The following is an 18328-nucleotide window of genomic DNA, read 5'->3' on the forward strand; positions in this document are numbered from 1 at the left end:
TGCCAGCCATGAGCACAGACTGGGAGAAGAGCTCCTGGAGAGCAGCCCTGCAGGGAAGGGCTTGGGGGCTCTGCTGGACAAAAGGCTCGACACGAGCCAGCAGTGGGTGCCTGCAGCCAGAAGGCCGACTGCGTCCTGGGCTGCACCAACAGAGGGGTGGGCAGCAGGGGAAGGCGGGAGGGGATTGTGCCCCTCTGCTCTGCCCTGGGGAGGCCCCACCTGGAGTGCTGCGTCCTCCTCTGGGGCCCCCAGCACCAGAAGGGTGTGGGGCTGTTGGGGCAGGTCCAGAGGAGGGCCATGAGGATGATCAGAGGGCTGGAGCTCCTCTCCTGTGAAGAAAGGCTGAGAGAGCTGGGGGTGTTCAGCCTGGGGTAGAGGAGGCTCCAGGGAGACCTCGCTGTGACCTCTCAGTACTTAAAGGGGCTTATAAAAAAGATGGAGAGCAACTTTTTATTTGGGTAGATAATGATAGGATAAGGGAGGACTAAAAGAGGATAGATTTAGCCTAGACATTAGAAGGAAATTGTTCACTCAGAGGGTAGTGAGGCACTGGAACAGGTTTCCAAGAAAAGTTGTGGATGCCCCATCCCTGGAGGTGTTTAAGACCAGGCTGGATGGGGTGTTGAGCAACCTGATTTAGTGGGTGGCATCCCTGCCTATGGCAGGGGAGTTAGATGATCTTTAAGGTCCCTTCCAACCTGAGCCAGCTATTCTATGATTTTCTACTTTTAATCTTACTTGTTTCCTTCTTAACACATGCTATCAGGTACTAGTAGTAATACTAATATGAATGTTTTTATGGTCCCTCTTACATAATGAAAATCTTTCTTTTAATACTAGTTATTCTGAAAGAGATCAAAGTAGTAGCATTTTTTTTGCCCAGACCAATCATAAACGAATTGCAGAATGACAGAATGATAACATCATTTAGGATCAAAGACATCATCAAGTCCAGCTGTTAACCTAGCACTGCCAAGTCCACCACTAAACCAAGTCCCTAGGCACCACACGTACACATCTTCTGAATACCTCCAGAGATGGTGACACAATCACTTCCTGGGGCAACCTGTTTCAATGGTTCGCAACCCCTTCAGTGAAGAAATTTTTCCCATATTCAACCTAAACCTTTCCTGGTGCAACCTGAGGCGATTCCCTCTTGTCCTATCTCTTATTGCTTGGGAGAAGAGATTGACCCTCACTTCTCTACAACCTCCTTTAATCTAGTTCTAGAGAGCAATAAGGTCTCCCCTGAGCCTCCTTTTCTCTAGGCTACACAACCCCAGTATCCTCGAACAGTCCTCATAAGATTTGTTCTCTAAGAACCCTTCACCAGATTCCTCACCCTTCTCTGGGCACGTTCTGGAACCTAAGTGTCCTTCTTATAGTAAGGTGCCCAAAACTCAACACAGTACTCAAGGTGTGTCCTCACCAGAAGGGAGTACAGAGCTGAGTATCACTTCCCTCGTCCTGCTGGCCGCACCATTTCTGATCATGGTGGGTGAAATTAAAAATAATACTCAAAAGACACTGGTTTGCCATAACATACAGGATTATGACTTCAGTTCAGTTTACATTATCTGAGTAATCATACAAATTTCCCTCATATCTCTAATAGGGTATCATTTATTATTAATAATATCACTCTTTAAGTAAAGATGTTATTGTTAACAAACAGGCTATAGTCCCAACTACAATTACTAATTTCCAACATTTACTTAATCTCCAAAGATAAGTGAATTTACCTGGTAGATGCATTAATGAAAGTTAATATGTGGACTAAAGTACAAGTACCAATAGTAACAAAAGAATATTCTGTTCTTTCCATTTTGAAGCTGAAAATAAAGACAATCTTCAATAATAAAACAAGTATAAATGTTCCACTTACTCTATCCTTTTGGTAATTTTTTGGGGGGAAAATTCTGAATACCACTTAATTCTTAACAAAATCTGTTCTTTTGCTTACCTTTTATGGGAAGTTTTAAATGACTGCATTTACTTACTAGTATTGAGGTGACTACATATGTTATGGAAAAATGCGAAGTGTCTCAGTTTCAATTAAACGTGGAATTATTTTTTTTTCTGTTCTTATTATTTACTTCACAGTTCAAGTACTGTAAATAACAATTTGTTACACTACTGTCCCTTCTGTGAAAATCCTGGAGGTCTTGACTACCCATATTTAATTATCAAATTACTCCAGACTCAGGAAACTAACACATTTCACTTGAAATTAAAATATTTAGGCAGGACAAGGAAATTAGTTATACAATTTTGTTGTGTTGTTTTGTTGTTTTTTTGACAAAACTCTGTGTTGTGTTTTCATGGCAGGGTTTTGTTAGCAGGGGAACTAACAGGGTGGCCTCAGTGAGGAGATGGAGGCTCACCCTGTCAGACAGAATCCTAAACTAAATCCTTCACTGAAGCTGGTGGCACCTGTATGATAATATCTTTCAGAATGAGTAAAAAAACTGTGCAGCAGCTGGGAGAGAGGGGTGAGAGCCAGCCTGGCAGCCCCCAAGGTGAGTGTAGCAGGAGGGCAGGAGGTGCTCCAGGTATGCAGGAGATCCTCTGTGGCCTGTGGAGAGGCCCCTGGTGGAGCAGGCTGTCCCCCTGCAGCCCATGGGTCCCACATGGAGCAGATCTCCACGCTGCAGCCCCCCCATGGGTGGAGGAGCCCCCGGTGGAGCAGGTGGATGTGGCCTGCAGGAGGCTGCGGCCCATGGAGAGCCCCTGCAGGAGCAGGCCCCGGGCTGGAGCTGCAGCCCGTGGGAAGGGCCTACACTGGATCGGTTCATGAGGGACTGCATCCCATGAACGGACCCCAAGCTGGAGTAGGGCAAGAGTGTGAGAAGGAAGGAGCAGTAGCCACAAAGTGCTGTGGAGTGACCACAGTCCCCATTCCTCACAACGCTGCACCGCCTGTGGGAGGAGGAGGCAGCACAAGAGCCAGGAGTGAAGCTGAGCCTGGCAAGATGAGGGGTGTGGAAGGTGTTTCTAGTTCTCACTGTCCTACTCTTATTAATTGGCAATAAATCTTCCCCAAGTTGAGTCTGTTTTGCCCATGCTGGTAATTGGTGAGCTATCTCCCTGTCCTTATCTCAATCCACAAGGTTTTTCATCTTATTTTCTCCCCTAGCCCTGCTGAGGAGGGGGACTCAGAGAGGAGTTTGGGGGGCACCTGGCAGCCAGTCCAGGTTAACACACCACAGAAAGATATGCCTCAAATAGGTCAGATTTTCTTATTTACTGAGAACACGCATTTTAAAAATCAGGGTACAGCTGGTCTAAAATTATGAAATCTGAAGGGAAAAAAATGATTACTGTAAATTTCTCACTGGAATTCAAACAAGTAAAACATGGCATTCATCCGATCTCTGGAGATTTAATCACACTACAGTTAGGATTAATTCTCACTGAAAATAGTCCATTTAGTTCGACAAGGAAAAGGCTTTTTGTGACAACTATAGTTACCATCACTCTTCACAACCGACAGCCCCAATCTTTGACTTGGTAGAATCAGCAAGATTTTGATATGATCTACACATTCCTGTTTGCAGTTGATGGTAGAGTGCTATCCTCTTAAATAATGCGGGTTGCCAATGTTATTCTTGTGCAAGAGTGTTAAAATGACAAGAAGTAAGAAAGTTAAAGAGCAAGCTATCACTAATGTTATATATAATGACCAGTTTATCTTGGGGAGGGAGAGCACAAGAAAACAAAACAGCAGAGTACTTACCATTTTGGCATAGTATGCGTTGGTTGGGTCAGCAAACTGGAGCAAGGTCTGAAATTGATTGTTCTTTGTGAAGGTGATAATCTTCAAGACAGGTCCAAATTTAGAGAAAATCTAAGAAGCAAGGAATATGGACTTTAAGAAAAAAAGAATAATTTATGCACCATAAAAACTAGTATTTTAATACTTTTAGTAATTTTCTAAGAGATTTCTTTTGCGAGACCTAAATAGAAATAGAGTGATATCAGAATTCTGTTTCAGGTAAAAAATAAAATAAATAAATAAATACTACTACTAATAAAAAGATACAAAAGATGGGGGAGAAGAATAAAATTCCCCTAAAGAACAGGCAATAACTTTAACTAAGAGCAGAGGGGTCTTTATCCAATGTGTACAAAGAAACTGTGAATAATCAAAGCAATTTTGAAAAATGGATTTTCACAAGTCAGTTAGATGGGAACTGCAAAAGCCTTTTAAGACACGCTTACATTCTGTATTTCAAGCAAATTTTGCAAATTTGGTGACCAAACATACATCTTAAGTAGTTTTATGTGTCTGAAATAAATCACACAGGCCCGCTGACCAAGCTAGAAGACAAAGAAGGAAAAAAAACAAGATAAAGACCTTGTTTGGCACTTACTCCTAATTTACAATTGAATGGCATTTGATTTACTGCAAATAAAGGCATTGCAGAAAAATTTAAAAAGGTTGAAACTAAATAAATGTACACTCAGAATGAGGACATGTAGCACATGACACACTCACTACATGACACAATAACAATGTCTACAAAAAAGTGAGCCCACAAAGAATGAGGACAAAAGGGTAGCTAGGGTGTATCATGCAAGTGTAAAAAAACAATGTCCAGAGTAACAACGAAACAGGAAAGGAGAGTTTGGAAAGCACTGGCAATTTTAGAACAAACTACTAGAAGCAACGCAAAGCACCACAGCAGTCAGGAATGCAGAACCCCCCGGACAAGTATTAATCCTGGAATGGAAAGAAAGGCCAGAGATAAGGACAAGCATCTCTTGCTAGCCTATTAGGCCCAGAATCATGGAAACAAGATACATTGTCCTTAACCTTTGCGCCCACTTTTTCAGTCTCTCAGGATTTCATGCTGCAGTCATCGTTTTGTGGTGGAAGACAGAACAGAAACTTTTTTCACAGCAATTTAAAATTAGCTGTTGAGTTCCTGCTCACAAAGCACTTCCCCTTAAGTACAGCCTAAGTACAGTTTCTGAACATATCTTTCCATGTGTATTTCAACAGAAGCAAGCAGACATTTTTAAGTTAATGAAATTCCACTTATAACTATTTGTTTTTAAACTTAAACCCTCTGACATACACCAGCTTTGCTTCTACAAAGATAAGAATAAGCATTCTGTTTCTTATAATAAATATTTTAAGGTGAATTGTGGGGAGAAAACAAAAAGAAAAAAAGGGAAGGGGAGGAGAGGAGAGGGAAAGGTAAAAGGGTCTTTGCAATCAGTTAAGACATACAAAATATAATTGAAGCTTTGGTTGACAGCCTGCCTGATTCTACATGAGGCTATACTTACCAGTGAACATTTTAATTTCCATTAACACACTTACAGAATAATGTTACGTTGTAGTTATCTATCACACACAAAATGCTGCTCTAATTAGAGGATAATGTCCCTTGTTAATAACGCCAATTAAGTTCTTTTTTGAAGTATTGCTTAATTTTCTAGAGCTATTGTAGAAGTAGTTAAGTGAGGGTTATTGGACATCTCAAACATTGAAAAATATAATTCTTCAGCACTGAAGTGAACATTAACCATATTCAAGTAAAATAATATGAATTTCTCCTTCCACTGTTTCCTTAGTCAAAAGCAACAAAAGATAAAAAAATGCACAAGGTTAGGTACAGGAATTGCTGTTGCTCTGAAAGCCACCACTATTCCAAGCTTTCAGTAGTTAAACAAGTAACATTCTAAGGGTTGATGATAATTTAAAGCATTTGTCCAAACAACTATACTTGTATATTATATCACTTGTATTAAAATATAAAAATGAATATAAAACGCTCATATATAATGCAACCTACAAAAGTTACCTAGTACAAGGAGTGCTAAAGCATTTGTTCCACAACTTCATAACAGCCAAGATTTCACCAGCTCATAATGTGGGCATAAATTCAAAGAAGGTTTTTGAATTTATCGCTGCTTCCAGAGAAATCTTATTCTGTGATCTTAACCAAGGGAGTGAAAGAAACGTTAAAAAACAAAAAACAAACAAACAAACACACATGAATAGCTGACTACAAAAATCCTGTTTACTTTGATTTTTTTTGTGCAAAACCAGTTCAAGCCTAGATCTCTACACTAAAACAAATCATGTTTGAAGTGGCAATCGTCATTCAGAATGAACAATACACAATTGAGGATCCCTAGGTATTAAAAATAAATAAATAAATAAATAACTGTATTACACCAGCAACATAGAAACAGATTTTATTATTAGTTTTACCAGTTCTCATTACCTGATACAGCACTTCCAAAGTGACAGGGTAGAAAACATTTTCAACAATGATTCGAAGAACAGAACCTTGACCTGGAACGACTCCACCTCCAGCAGCAAGAGCATCTGGTGCAGCATTCACAGCTTGCAATGCAGCTTGGGCTCTCTGAAATCATGACACAGCAGACATCACAATTAACTTACATATACACAAGCTATTCATATCTAAATTAAGTTAGTTTACAAAGAAAAGTATGTAAAATGCATTTTAAAATGCAACTTTAAAAAAACTTGTTCCTTTTATATGATTATCTACAAAAATGCTATGTTGTTATGTAAATCAGCCCTCCTCACCTTCCCCCTCCACTAAAAGAAGTCAGATGATACTCATAGAATTTTAACTTTCTTTTTCAGTTATACTCTTTCTACTTTGTAATGCCATATAAGCAACATTTTGCTTTGATTCCATAAACTTTTGTCATTCTGGAGGTATACTCCAGCAAATCAGTGCAACAGTGACATGGCAATGGACTACCAAACAGAGTACCACAGACTACTTCACCTGCTTTATTAGAATTTCACTCTCCTCAGGAACTGAGTTTTGACAAGCATAAGCTTAAAGGTGCATACCTTGCTCTGTTTTCTTAGCTGAGCTCTTGGCTGCAAAAAACAAACCCACACCTTTCAACTCACTCCTCAAACTGCCTCTGTGGAACTTGAGTAGTCCGAATAAGCATTTTTGATATGCTTTCCTCAAAAAGGACTTCAAGATTAATTCTAAGAGCCCTGTGGAGAGAGATTCCTTTCCAAACACAATGTTGTGACTTGAAGCCGTATCTCAGTAACACTCTTCCCTTGGAAGATGGACTAAACATGACACAGGGTATGGATGTTATCTGGTTCCATAAACATGTAACCTTGCAAAAACAAAGTGTCCCTCAGGGCTGGGCCTAGACACAAGGATGTCAGCAATGTAGTCGTCAGCTACATGATTGAAGTCTCTACAATTTAAATCAAATTCAAATGAAAGAATCATAAGTGAAATGCACACATATATTTTAAAAGTGGACTGTTTTAATTTTAATAGAAGGAGAAAGCAAAGACTATCATATACTGAGCTGAAAATGCTGAGAAACACGGGGTCTTTTGAACTCCTTGTTCTACTTGCAAATATGAGTGTAGTTTTCCTGAGGCTGTTACATACACCACACACTTAACATCACCTTATTTGTTTTTGCAGATAAAAAAACAATCCAGCGATCTCAGATGAGGAAAGAGACAAATAACATTTACCAGACTGAAAATTTTGCATGATTCCAGTGACTTGCATGCACAAATTAGAAATGAACAGTGATGCTTGTTGCAATCACTGTTTGCAGCACTTGTACAGAAAAATCAAGATCCTTACATACCCATAACATTCTATAATTTATATAAGATATACGTATATCTATGTACATATATGTAGGGGACCAAGTCCTCTGGGCTAATTACCAGGACTTTAAACTAGGTGTGATGAGGGAAGGGAGGGGAGCTAAAAGTGACAGAGAAGGGCTGGGGGAAGGTGTCACTGCTCTCACTGTTGAAGACAGTAGGGAAAAACCTCTAAGCTGTCCCATAGGATTGTCTGAGGGCTCCTCAGAGAAGGCAATGATCCCGATACCCCATCCGGAATCTTCTTCTTGCATCCCTCCAGGGCTAACTGTGCCTGCTGCTTCCCTAAAGTGCCATGATACCAATGCACGGAGCACGGGAAATAAACAGGACAAGCTCAAGACCTGTGTTTGGTCGCGGGGCCACGATCTCATTGTGATCACAGAGATGTGGTGGGACAGCTCACATGACTAGAACGCTGTCATGGAGGGCTACGTCCTCTTTAGGAAAGACAGGCTGGGGAAGTGAGGGGGTGCGGCTGCCCTTTATGTGAGGGAGCAATTAGAGTGTACCCAGCTCCAGCTGGGGGAGGGTGAAGGACAAGTGGAGAGCTTGTGGGTGAGAAGTAAGGGGTGGGCTGGTAAAGGGGACACTGCTGTGGGGGTGTACTACAGGTCACCAGATCAGGAGGAGGAGGTTGATGAGGGCTTCTACAAGCAGCTGGTAGTAGCCTCACGATCACGGGCACTGGTTCTCATGGGGAACTTCAATTACCCAGACATCTGCTGGGTAAGCAACTCGGCCAGGCATGCGCAGTCCAAACAGTTCCTACAATACGTTGAAGGTAATTTTCTGATGCAGGTGATGGAGGAGCCAACGAGGCAGGGGGTGCTCCTGGACCTCGTTCTTACCAACAGGGATGGGATTGTTAGGGATGAGAAGGTTGGGGGCAGCTTGGAATGCAGCAACCATGAGATGGTGGAGTTCAAGATGGAACTTGGTGGAATAAGTAAGGCTAAAAGCTGACAGGCCAGAAGGCTGTGCTGCCATTCAGCGAGACCTGGACAGGCTGGAGAGATGGGCAGGAAGAAACCAAATGAGATTTAATAAGAGCAAGTGTAGAGACCTGCACCTGGGAAGGAACAACTGCATGTATCAGTACAGGCTGGGGGACGACCTGCTGGAGAGGAGCTCTGAGGAGAAGGACCTGGGGGTCCTGGTGGATGACAGGTTGACCATGAGCCAGCAGTGTGCCCTGGTGGCCAAGAGGGACAATGGGATCCTGGCGTGCATTAAAAGGAGCATGGCCAGGAGGTCAAGGGAGGTGATCCTCCCCCTCTACTCTGCCCTGCTCAGGCCTCACCTGGAGCTCTGTGTCCAGTTCTGGGCTCTCCGGTACAAGAAAGACAGGGATCGACTGGAAACAGTCCAGCAGAGGGCCACACAGATGATACGGGGCCTGGAGCAGCTTCCCTGTGAGGAAAGGCTGAGAGACCTGGGTCTGTTCAGCCTGGAGAAAAGAAGACTGAGAGGGGATCTCCTCAGTGTATATAAATACCTGAGGTGTGGGAGACAGAGGGATTTGGCCAACCTCTTCTCAGTGGTTTGTGGGGACAGGGCAAGGGGCAATGGCCACAAGATGGAGCCCAGGAAGTTCCACACCAACATGCCAAAGAACTTCTTCACGGTGAGGGTGACGGAGCACTGGGACAGGCTGCTCGGGGAGGTTGTGGAGTCTCCTTCTCTGGAGATATTCGAGGCCCGTCTGGACGCCTACATGGGCAGCCTGCTCTAAGGAACCTGCTTTGGTAGAAGGGTTGGACCCGATGATCTCTCCAGGTCCCTTCCAACCTCTTCAATTCTGTGTTTCTGTATGAGTTCAGTCAGAAGCTGCTTATTCATCCATGCGGGCTTCCTTGCCACCTTCACTGGATTTCCTGGTCACTGGGATGAACGTTCTGAACCTGATCTGCTCCACAGTAACATCGAGAAGTCCCTGTCTGAAGTAACTTCCTGTCTAGGTTACAACTGACAGAAAAAAAAATCTATTAGAATTTGACTATTGGTGTAGTGCTGGTAGAAAGTAGTCTGTTTATTTACAAATGTAAGTCATTTACAATTTTACCCCGTTAAATGGAAATAATATACTCACAGCCTGATTAGGTAGATTGTCAGTCTTAAGTTCTCTGTAATTGGAATACTGAATATAAACAGGCTGACTGCGGAGGAGAGGTGTAACAGAAGTATAGAAGTTCACCATATTAGCAGCAGCTTCTTCAGAAGCCATTTCCAAAAAAGCCTGCAATAAATATGTAACAGTTTTCAACATTGTTTTGTTTACAGGAAACAACAAAACATCAAACCATCACTTATTCACAATTCCACTCTGAGTAGAAAAAAGATTACATGAAATTGTAGTGCTGATTTGCTCAGCATTAAAATGTGTTCATGTATGCAAGTTTGTGGGGGATATTTGATTTGATTTTCTTAATAGATTTTTATCTATGAGAATGGTCTTGCAAGGACATGTGCTCTCTCAGCACTCATTAAAAAAGTGGTGTAGTAAGTATGACATGGGAAGCTATGCTAATAAAAATTCACTGCTAATGAATTTATAAGATTCCTGAATCAAACCACTATTGCTTAGGTTGCAGATACACCTACTGAACGAAGCAGTAGGAACAGAACACTAAACATCTATCAGTTTAATCATAATATTAACCCAGTCCAGTGCTCTAGATGATTTATGAATGAATGCCTTTTATTTTTAGGATTCTAGTGTTCATTCACCATGTGAACTACCCCTTCTCATCTAAAAGAACTTATAAAAAAATAAGCAATTTATTTCACATAAAATAATTAATATGCGTGTTAATTATTTAATCAAGCAGGTTATTTCAAGAGAGCTAAATAGTGGCAGCATAGTTCTTGATCATCTACATATTCTTATGTAAGGTGTTTAAATGTTTACTATTATTATCAACAGGTTACTATTTAATTTTTTAATCAAAGATATATTAAAAGCATTTAATACCAATATATCCTTCCACATTTGAAAATACGAAAATCTTGAGCCCTCAATGAAATATTTAGACATCACTGCAACCATTTCAATCAAATGCAATATAAAAAGGGTTATATAACATGAATGACATCATCAGCCTTGCTTGTATAATTAAAACATTGAAAACATACCTGACTTTTTCCTTTTAGCATCAAGAGATTGGTCACTTTGCCAAAAGGGAGACCTAATGAAATGACTTCTGCTTCAGTGGCATCACTTGGAATTTGACGAAGATGAAGGACACGAGAAGGAGAGATTGGAGATCTGCCTTCTTTTAATTTCTTCTCATCATTCCCATTAGCTAAAGTATTTAGGGAAAGGGATGGACAAGGAAACAAGACACACTTATTATGCAGTATAAACGCCAAAACCTAAAAGAGTGAAATTGCTGTCTCAGTATTGACATTGACTGTTATCTGTAGCTCTCTGAATAGTAGGAAAGAACAGGTCATATATAACCAATGGACAGTTTAAAAAGGCCCCCTTCAGCTGTTCCAAATCTCCACTGTAAGGATGGTAGGTTTTGTTTTTGTTTTTTTTTGGGGGTGCAGGGGGTTGCTTATTTGTTTTGAAGTCTTACAGCCAGAGAGGCTGATAACTTTTCACCAAATATGCATGTAATGTATTTATAAAGAGTCACTTACACAGAACAGGTGCAAGTCAGTAGTGACTGGGACTGCTCTAACTACTGTAACACATTTGGGTTTTAATTCCCAACTTATCTTCCTGCATTATTAATTTCTTAACTAGACTCAGAGAAGCACGAAATCCATATAGATTCTAAAGTCTTCCACTTTGGCAAACAGCTTTCTTTTTTTTTTCTCTCTCTTTTTTTTCTCTCTCTCTTTTTTTTTTTTTCCCCAACATATGCTTATTTGGGTCCTGTAACAGGTAAGTGACCAATGGTTACATTTCAAGGAACTGACTCAAGAGTCCTTGAGAGCACTTTTAAACAGAACACCACCTCTGAAACAGGCACATTATTCTAGGAACTATCACAATGGAGTAATAACTGTTAAAGTAATAAAAATGAAATTCATTAGCCAATTTACACACCCTAGTAATAGATTTTCCTAGAGCAAGATACAGGAGACTTGATGAAAAAAATTTCCTAAAATGAGAGAGAAGACAACAACTCCAATGGAAATCATATTTAAGTCTAACAGTACAACACTTAAGGTGTACTTAACTTTTGTTAAGACACAGTTTTGTTTTGTTTATTTTTTTTTAATTTATATGCTACAAACAGCTTCATTCCAGCAAGAGAGAGAACCTTAACATCTCATGTGTTTCATTTGGTATTCCAGAGAATCCCTAAAGATTAGGAACAAATATCTGCATGAAGTTGGCAAGTAGGTCCATATTTTCCTTTAAATTTTGAAGACAATCTAAAGCTGAGAAGTGTTTCACACAAGTCTCATTCTGTACATAAGTCAAGGTAATTAATACCCTCCCTGTATAACAAAAGAGCTTGTTATGCATTGCTTTTTCCATCAAGAAATGCCATTGTGTGCTCTGTGTGTATTCTGGAAAATGTGAACAAGTGGCAAACTTGCAGGGGATGATATTTTAAGACAAAGAGAAAGGTACTTAATACTTACCAACACCAAGCCAGGACAGTATATATTATTATTATTAAAGCCTAAAAACCTGTCCCATCTTGTTAAACCTAGTTTTAAAATTTGTAAGGGACACAACTAAGTCCCTGATTTTACTGAGCCAAGGACTGCTTGACTAAATAAAACAGCAAATGAAACCTAAGAGGAATTTTGCCTTTAGTTTAAGGTGAGAGTCTTTTGCAGGAGTAATGCCACAAGGGCTCTCTTGACTCATCACAGGTGACAAAATGGAACTAAGTGGCAAGCACAGCATTTTCTCTCAGCATCTTCACCGAGTGTTACAGGAGTTTGCAGGTCAGGCATTCAGCCAACAAGGATGGTGCTTAACAGAACGGTTTCAACCCGTGCACATACAGCATGCATCTTCACTATCTACCCATTAGCAAGCATATATTGACTCTGGCTTCTGCATAGCGACCAACACCTGACCTAAAAATCTCACGTGCTATTAAAATGCCTCCTTTTGGTAATGTAGTAATTATATTAAGTATGGTGGAGCTTCAAGTAAGTCATTAAATCAAAAATAAAAGCTAGCACTCATTCCATCCCAACTATAAAGACCCCAGCGTTTTTAAACCATACTTCTTTCTGCAGCTATTGTCTGATATGAATCTTGATGCAGAACAATAATCATATTGTGGGTTTTTTTTGGCATCTAACCTTCAAAACGGATTCAATAATTCTTTAAAGCATGCCCAAGGCCATTACCTCTTCAGAATTTCACACTCGGAAAACATGTATACATTAGAGAAGCCTTAGAACAAAATGAAACTCAGGGCCCAGATTTACAAACAGGAGTTCATCAAAATCATGACTCACGACTGTACAAAAATACTTTCCAAGTGAAGAGACTCAGATTGAGAAATGCAAAACATATTCTAGATATGTGACCCACTACACAGCAAAACTACTGCAAGTGAAGCAGTGGTATTAGGTAAACAGCTCCATCTCAATTATTTTTTATTTTAATTCATCTCAATTATTTTTAATTCTGATTATTTTTATCTTAAAATTAAGTAGAGAAGCATCAGTGGTAACTACATTTTTTTTTTTGATTTATTAGAAGCCAAATACACCCAGCTTATTTTATGTCCAGTATCATTTAGACACCCTGGAAGTCAGTATGAAGTATCAGTGGTTACAATGGTAATTAATAAAAGCCACATGAACTCAGTACTAATTCATATTCCTTGTCCGTTGGCAGTTTGTCACAAAAATACCATCTACACAAGCCTGAAATACATTTCAGCTATTAAATTACTGAATTATAAGCTTATGCTGTTTCGAGACAAGCAGAAGCCTATGGAAGTCATACTAAATCAATTAACAGAATTAGGAACAATCCAACGTGTGCAACTAAGAAACAGAAGAGAAAAATGTTCTGAGGAGTACTCAGACTCTTCCTTACTCTTAATTTCCATTGGAAACACAGCAACTAGGACTTAAATGCTTATCAAGGGTTCATCTTTTCTGTCCTATGAACCCTTATAAAACCAAATACTAGAAACCAACACTGACAGACAATTGTCTATCATGAAATCATTAAGGTTGGAAAAGCCCTCCAAGATCATCTGGTCCAACTACCCCCTACCACCAATGTCACCCACTAACCCATGTCCCCAGGCACCACGTCCAGCCTTCCCTTGAACACCCCCAGGGATGGTGACTCCACCACCTCCCTGGGCAACCCGTCCCAACGCCTGACTGCTCTTTCTGAGCAGAAATGTCTCCTCATTGCCAACCTGAACCTCCCCTGGTGCAACCTGAGGCCATTCCCTCTGGTCCTATCACTAGCTGTGAGGAGAGGCCGACCCCCAGCTCCCCACACCTTCCTTTCAGGCAGTTGAACAGCAATGAAGTCTCCCCTGAGCCTCCTCTTCTCCAGACCAAACACCCCCAGCTCCCTCAGCCGCTCCTCACAGGACTTGTGTCCCAGGCCCCTCACCAGCTTCGTAGCCCTGCTCTGGACACGCTCCAGGGCCTCGATGCCCTTCTGGTAGTGAGGGGTCCAAAGCTGAGCACAGCACTCGAGGTGCGGCCTCACCAGAGCAGAGCACAGGGGGACGATCCCCTCCCCGCTCCTGCTGGCTGCACTGCTCCTGACACAACCAGGATGCCGCTGGCCTTCTTGGCCACCTGGGCACACTGCTGGCTGCTGTTCAGGTGAGCATCAACCAGCACCCCCAGAGCCTTTTCTCTGCACAGCTTTCCAGCCACTCTTCCCCAAGCCTGTGTCGCTGCATGGGGTTGGTGTGGCCAAAGTGCAGGACCCAGCACTTGGCCGTGTTGAACCTCATCCCACTGGCCTTTGCCCATCGACCCATCCTGTCCAGGTCCCTCTGCAGGGCCTTCCTGCCCTCTGGCACATTGACCCTTCCCCCCAGCTTAGCATCATCTGCAGACTTACTGAGGGTGCACTCAATTCCCTCATCCACATCAGCAACAAAGATATTAAAGAGGATGGCCCCAACACCAACCCCTGGGGAACAACACTCATGATCAGTCACCAGCTGCATTTCACTCTGTTCACCACCGCTCTCTGGGCCTGGCTTTCTAGCCTGTTTTTAACCCAGCACAGTGTCCCTGTGCAAGCCATGGGCTGCCAGCTTCTCCAGGAGAATACTGTGGGAGGCCATATCAAAGGCCTTGCTGAAATCTCGGTCTTTGCTCAGAAGTCTGATGTTACTAGGATGATGTTACTTGAAGTCTGATGCATGTCTGCATCAACAGCATCTCCCTCATCCACCAGGTGGGTCACCTGGTCACAGAAGGAGAGGAGGTTGGTCAGGCAGGACTTGCCTTTCATGAACTCATGCTGACCGGGCCTGATTCCCCCAGAGGACCCACATACACTGCGTGACTGCATTCAGGATGACCTGTTCCATCACCTTTCCTGGCACCAAGGTCAGGCTGACAGGCCTGTAGTTCCCTGGGTCCTTCTTATGATCCTTCGTATAGACGGGCATCGCATTAGCGAGTCTCCAGCCATACAGGACCTCTTCAGATGACCATGACCACTGATGGATGACAGATGTCACAAGCAAATTAATTTACTTAACTTACACAGCCATGGGACATGAATATGTCAAGCCCACGTAAACTGAAAACATTTCTAAAGGAAGCAGTCCCAGCTTTCTCTCACTGTCAGCTTTTTGCCTGACCTAAACTTCCAGGTAACCAAATATACTTACTGCATCTTCCTCAACACATGAAGCATAAACATCTTTGGTTGGCAACACGACTTTAACATGATTGAAGAAGCCATGGCTGTGGTTTCACACTGAGCCATCACATCACTTAAATGTAACTAGTTTGTGTATCCTGTACATGTTTACCTAATTTCCCACTATCTCTTCCCAAAAAACACTGTGCTAAAGAACAATTTGTGCAGGTATGTGGTGAATCAGACTGAGGAACCACCTGATCAAAAAAAAAAAAAATACTGCTTCCCTTGCAAAAAAAAAATGCATTCATCTCAACCCATGGAGAGATTGCACGGGGACATGAACCGGCAGAAAAACAACTGCAAAATAAATCATAGGACTGTCTGTGCTGCTGCTCAAGAAATCCTGGAAGTAGGGTAGAAAGCATGAACAAGAACACTCAAGGGAATCAGCTTAACTGTTTATCACAAATCCACACAACGTGCCCTATGTTCCACCAAAGTGAGATTAGTGTATGACATTCATCTTCTGACTCCATAATCCAGACAGCCTTGAATACTGCAAAACAAATTTATTTCAAATGCACAACTACAGGAAAATTGTGCAGGTGCTTGAGAATCTCTACAGGAGGCTACTTGCTTGAACATGATTATAGAAAACTGGTGTTTCTTGACCCATTTTAACAAGTCAGTTTTAGAGTTCCTCAATATTGTTAAACAACACTGGGTAAACTCCAGTGCCTCTACTATTGGCAGTAGATTGGAGTCAGATTTCATACAGTTTAGGACCTGGTGCAGCTGCTAATGGTGACAATAAAGAATTGAATTAACAAAAAATCACAGAGAACGCACGTATGCTGTTGAAGAAGAACTATGCTGAATATCTTTTTCTTATATATACCTGTATCTGCAGTAGAATTACTCATGGTAGAAGTCCTTCTACTGACTCCAGAGGAAAGAAACTCGTCAGGTCCACACTAAAAGATAAGAGACAAAATTAACAGTAAAAGCTGTTACTACGAAGAACTTGATAAAAAAAATTAACAATTCCTGTAATTTATTCTTCCCAATAACATTCCCTTTCTAATACACACCGCCCACTATTGCTGTGTATTTATTTTTCACAAAAGGAGTTGGATTTGGTGATCCTTATGGGTCCATTCCAGCTCGGGGTATTCTACGATTCTGTGATTTGGGATATTCTACGAAAAAGTACCAACCACACAACTATTCATTCTGTCTCAAGATGTTAGTTAGCAAGTTCAGCTGTGTTATACTTATTATTTCTCTTATTACTTACCCTACCACAGTTTGTTTTAAAAGATTAACAATAACAAATGTTTATGAAAAGAAATGAGCTGGCAGCAGGCTCCTGGTCTGCATTCAAAGTGGCTTCCAAGTGTGAATAAACACATAACTACATCGGTTAGCATTTGTTCTGACCTCAGAAAACTAACCTGAGACGTTTTCGAATACACCTGTAGCACTTTTTTTAAACCCAGTTGTCATCCAAAGAACTTGACTGCGGATCATTCGTACTTAAAAAATCAAAGTATGTGCTTTAGGAATACTGACAATTTGTGGCTCTAACCAACAACAGAGAAGGGTTTAAGCACTACAGGCTCCTCATCCAAAAATGCCAAATCCAACACGCCAGACTTAACTAGCAATTAGGTGCTGCTTTTACCCTGCAGGATTGCTCTAGTATGCCAGTCAAGCATCAGTTTCTTCATATGACCGTGCTTCAAAATGCCAACAAGGTCTTTCTTAAGGCAGTTAAGGTTCCTGTAACATGTACCACATTTTTCTGTGACGGTATTTACATGAAAAAGTTGCGACTAAAGGGAGTGGGTTCTAGAAGATGGAGTAAGCAGATCTGGACAGCTCATCACCATTCATTTGGTGGAAGGAGAGGCTCCCATTGCCCATGTCCCAGTATTTCCTGCTGCTCATGTTGCACCAGCTCTGGTGCCTGAGAGATTCTCTATGAGATGGTCCAATCCCTTCACCTGCCAAAACTCTCTGCTGAATTGGCTTCATAAGTTTATCAGCTGAAAGAAGTGTTGAAGAATGGCAGGATCTAACACAAAGGAAGGAGCAGAGCTATGTGGAGAAGGGACAGAACTACAAAAGCATCCTTTTGGCAGCAGCAAGCCCCCAAACTGCTTGGTATTGGCTGCAGAAGTACAGCTCGCTGAGGATGGGTTTATAGGCTGTCTGTGCTTACAGCAGCCGTCTGGTCCTTTTCCTCCTTGCAATTACCCATGTGCTCATGCTGCTTCCCCACTGTGGGGAAGATCATTTGCAACAGAAGGCCGTGACCAGGTTAGGATAGTGAAAAATTTAGCTGCTCAAAAGGTATCGCAAGTGTTAGTGTGAGAAGGAGAAAAACATGGCTGTGTTCACCCCTCACTAACAGCAGAACAGACTTACTGTTAGTCAAGAAACCACACCTTAACAGCATAAATGCAACATTGAACATACTCTGAGAAATAATCTCTATATAAAAAGAAAAAAAAAAGAATTTTATTCTAATTGTTTTCAGTTGCTAACAATTACATCTATTTGCAATAATACAGCACACTGCATATCATATAGCCCAGGTTAAATTTATTTGGATGGTCATGCTTTAAATTTAAATTACAATGCCTTGTAAAAGTTTGTGGATGAAATGTTTACTACATTTCTGATATGTATCGTTCTATATGGATGGATACTGGAATTTAATTAACAGTTAAAATGAGCATTAGTTTTTGATTATTAAAAGTACATTGAGTATACCAACACCTATATATTGAACATCTACGGAGCGTATTTTGCCTGTAAAATGCTGCTGTAATTTCAGTTGTAAGGACTTTTAATTTACTTTTAACTTAGCATTTATTCAACAA

General features: G+C 41.3%; 1 protein-coding gene across 9 annotated transcripts in view; it reads right to left on the minus strand.

The window, feature by feature from the left end:
• PTBP3 (polypyrimidine tract binding protein 3) overlaps positions 1-18328 on the minus strand; it is a 67351-nt gene that overhangs the window by 17035 nt on the left and 31988 nt on the right. For 8 of the 9 annotated variants that reach the window (XM_027446144.3, XM_027446150.3, XM_072031766.1 and 5 more), the window contains 5 exons: positions 16339-16414; positions 10787-10956; positions 9744-9890; positions 6240-6383; positions 3737-3847 (listed from right to left, as the gene is read on the minus strand). In XM_027446144.3, the coding sequence (XP_027301945.1) occupies positions 3737-3847; positions 6240-6383; positions 9744-9890; positions 10787-10956; positions 16339-16414 (648 nt within the window). The remainder of the gene's footprint in view (positions 1-3736; positions 3848-6239; positions 6384-9743; positions 9891-10786; positions 10957-16338; positions 16415-18328) is intronic. The other variant, XM_072031769.1, reaches the window with a different exon arrangement.

This window comes from Anas platyrhynchos, chromosome Z, assembly GCF_047663525.1.
Source record: "Anas platyrhynchos isolate ZD024472 breed Pekin duck chromosome Z, IASCAAS_PekinDuck_T2T, whole genome shotgun sequence".
NCBI classification, from domain to species: Eukaryota; Metazoa; Chordata; class Aves; order Anseriformes; family Anatidae; genus Anas; species Anas platyrhynchos.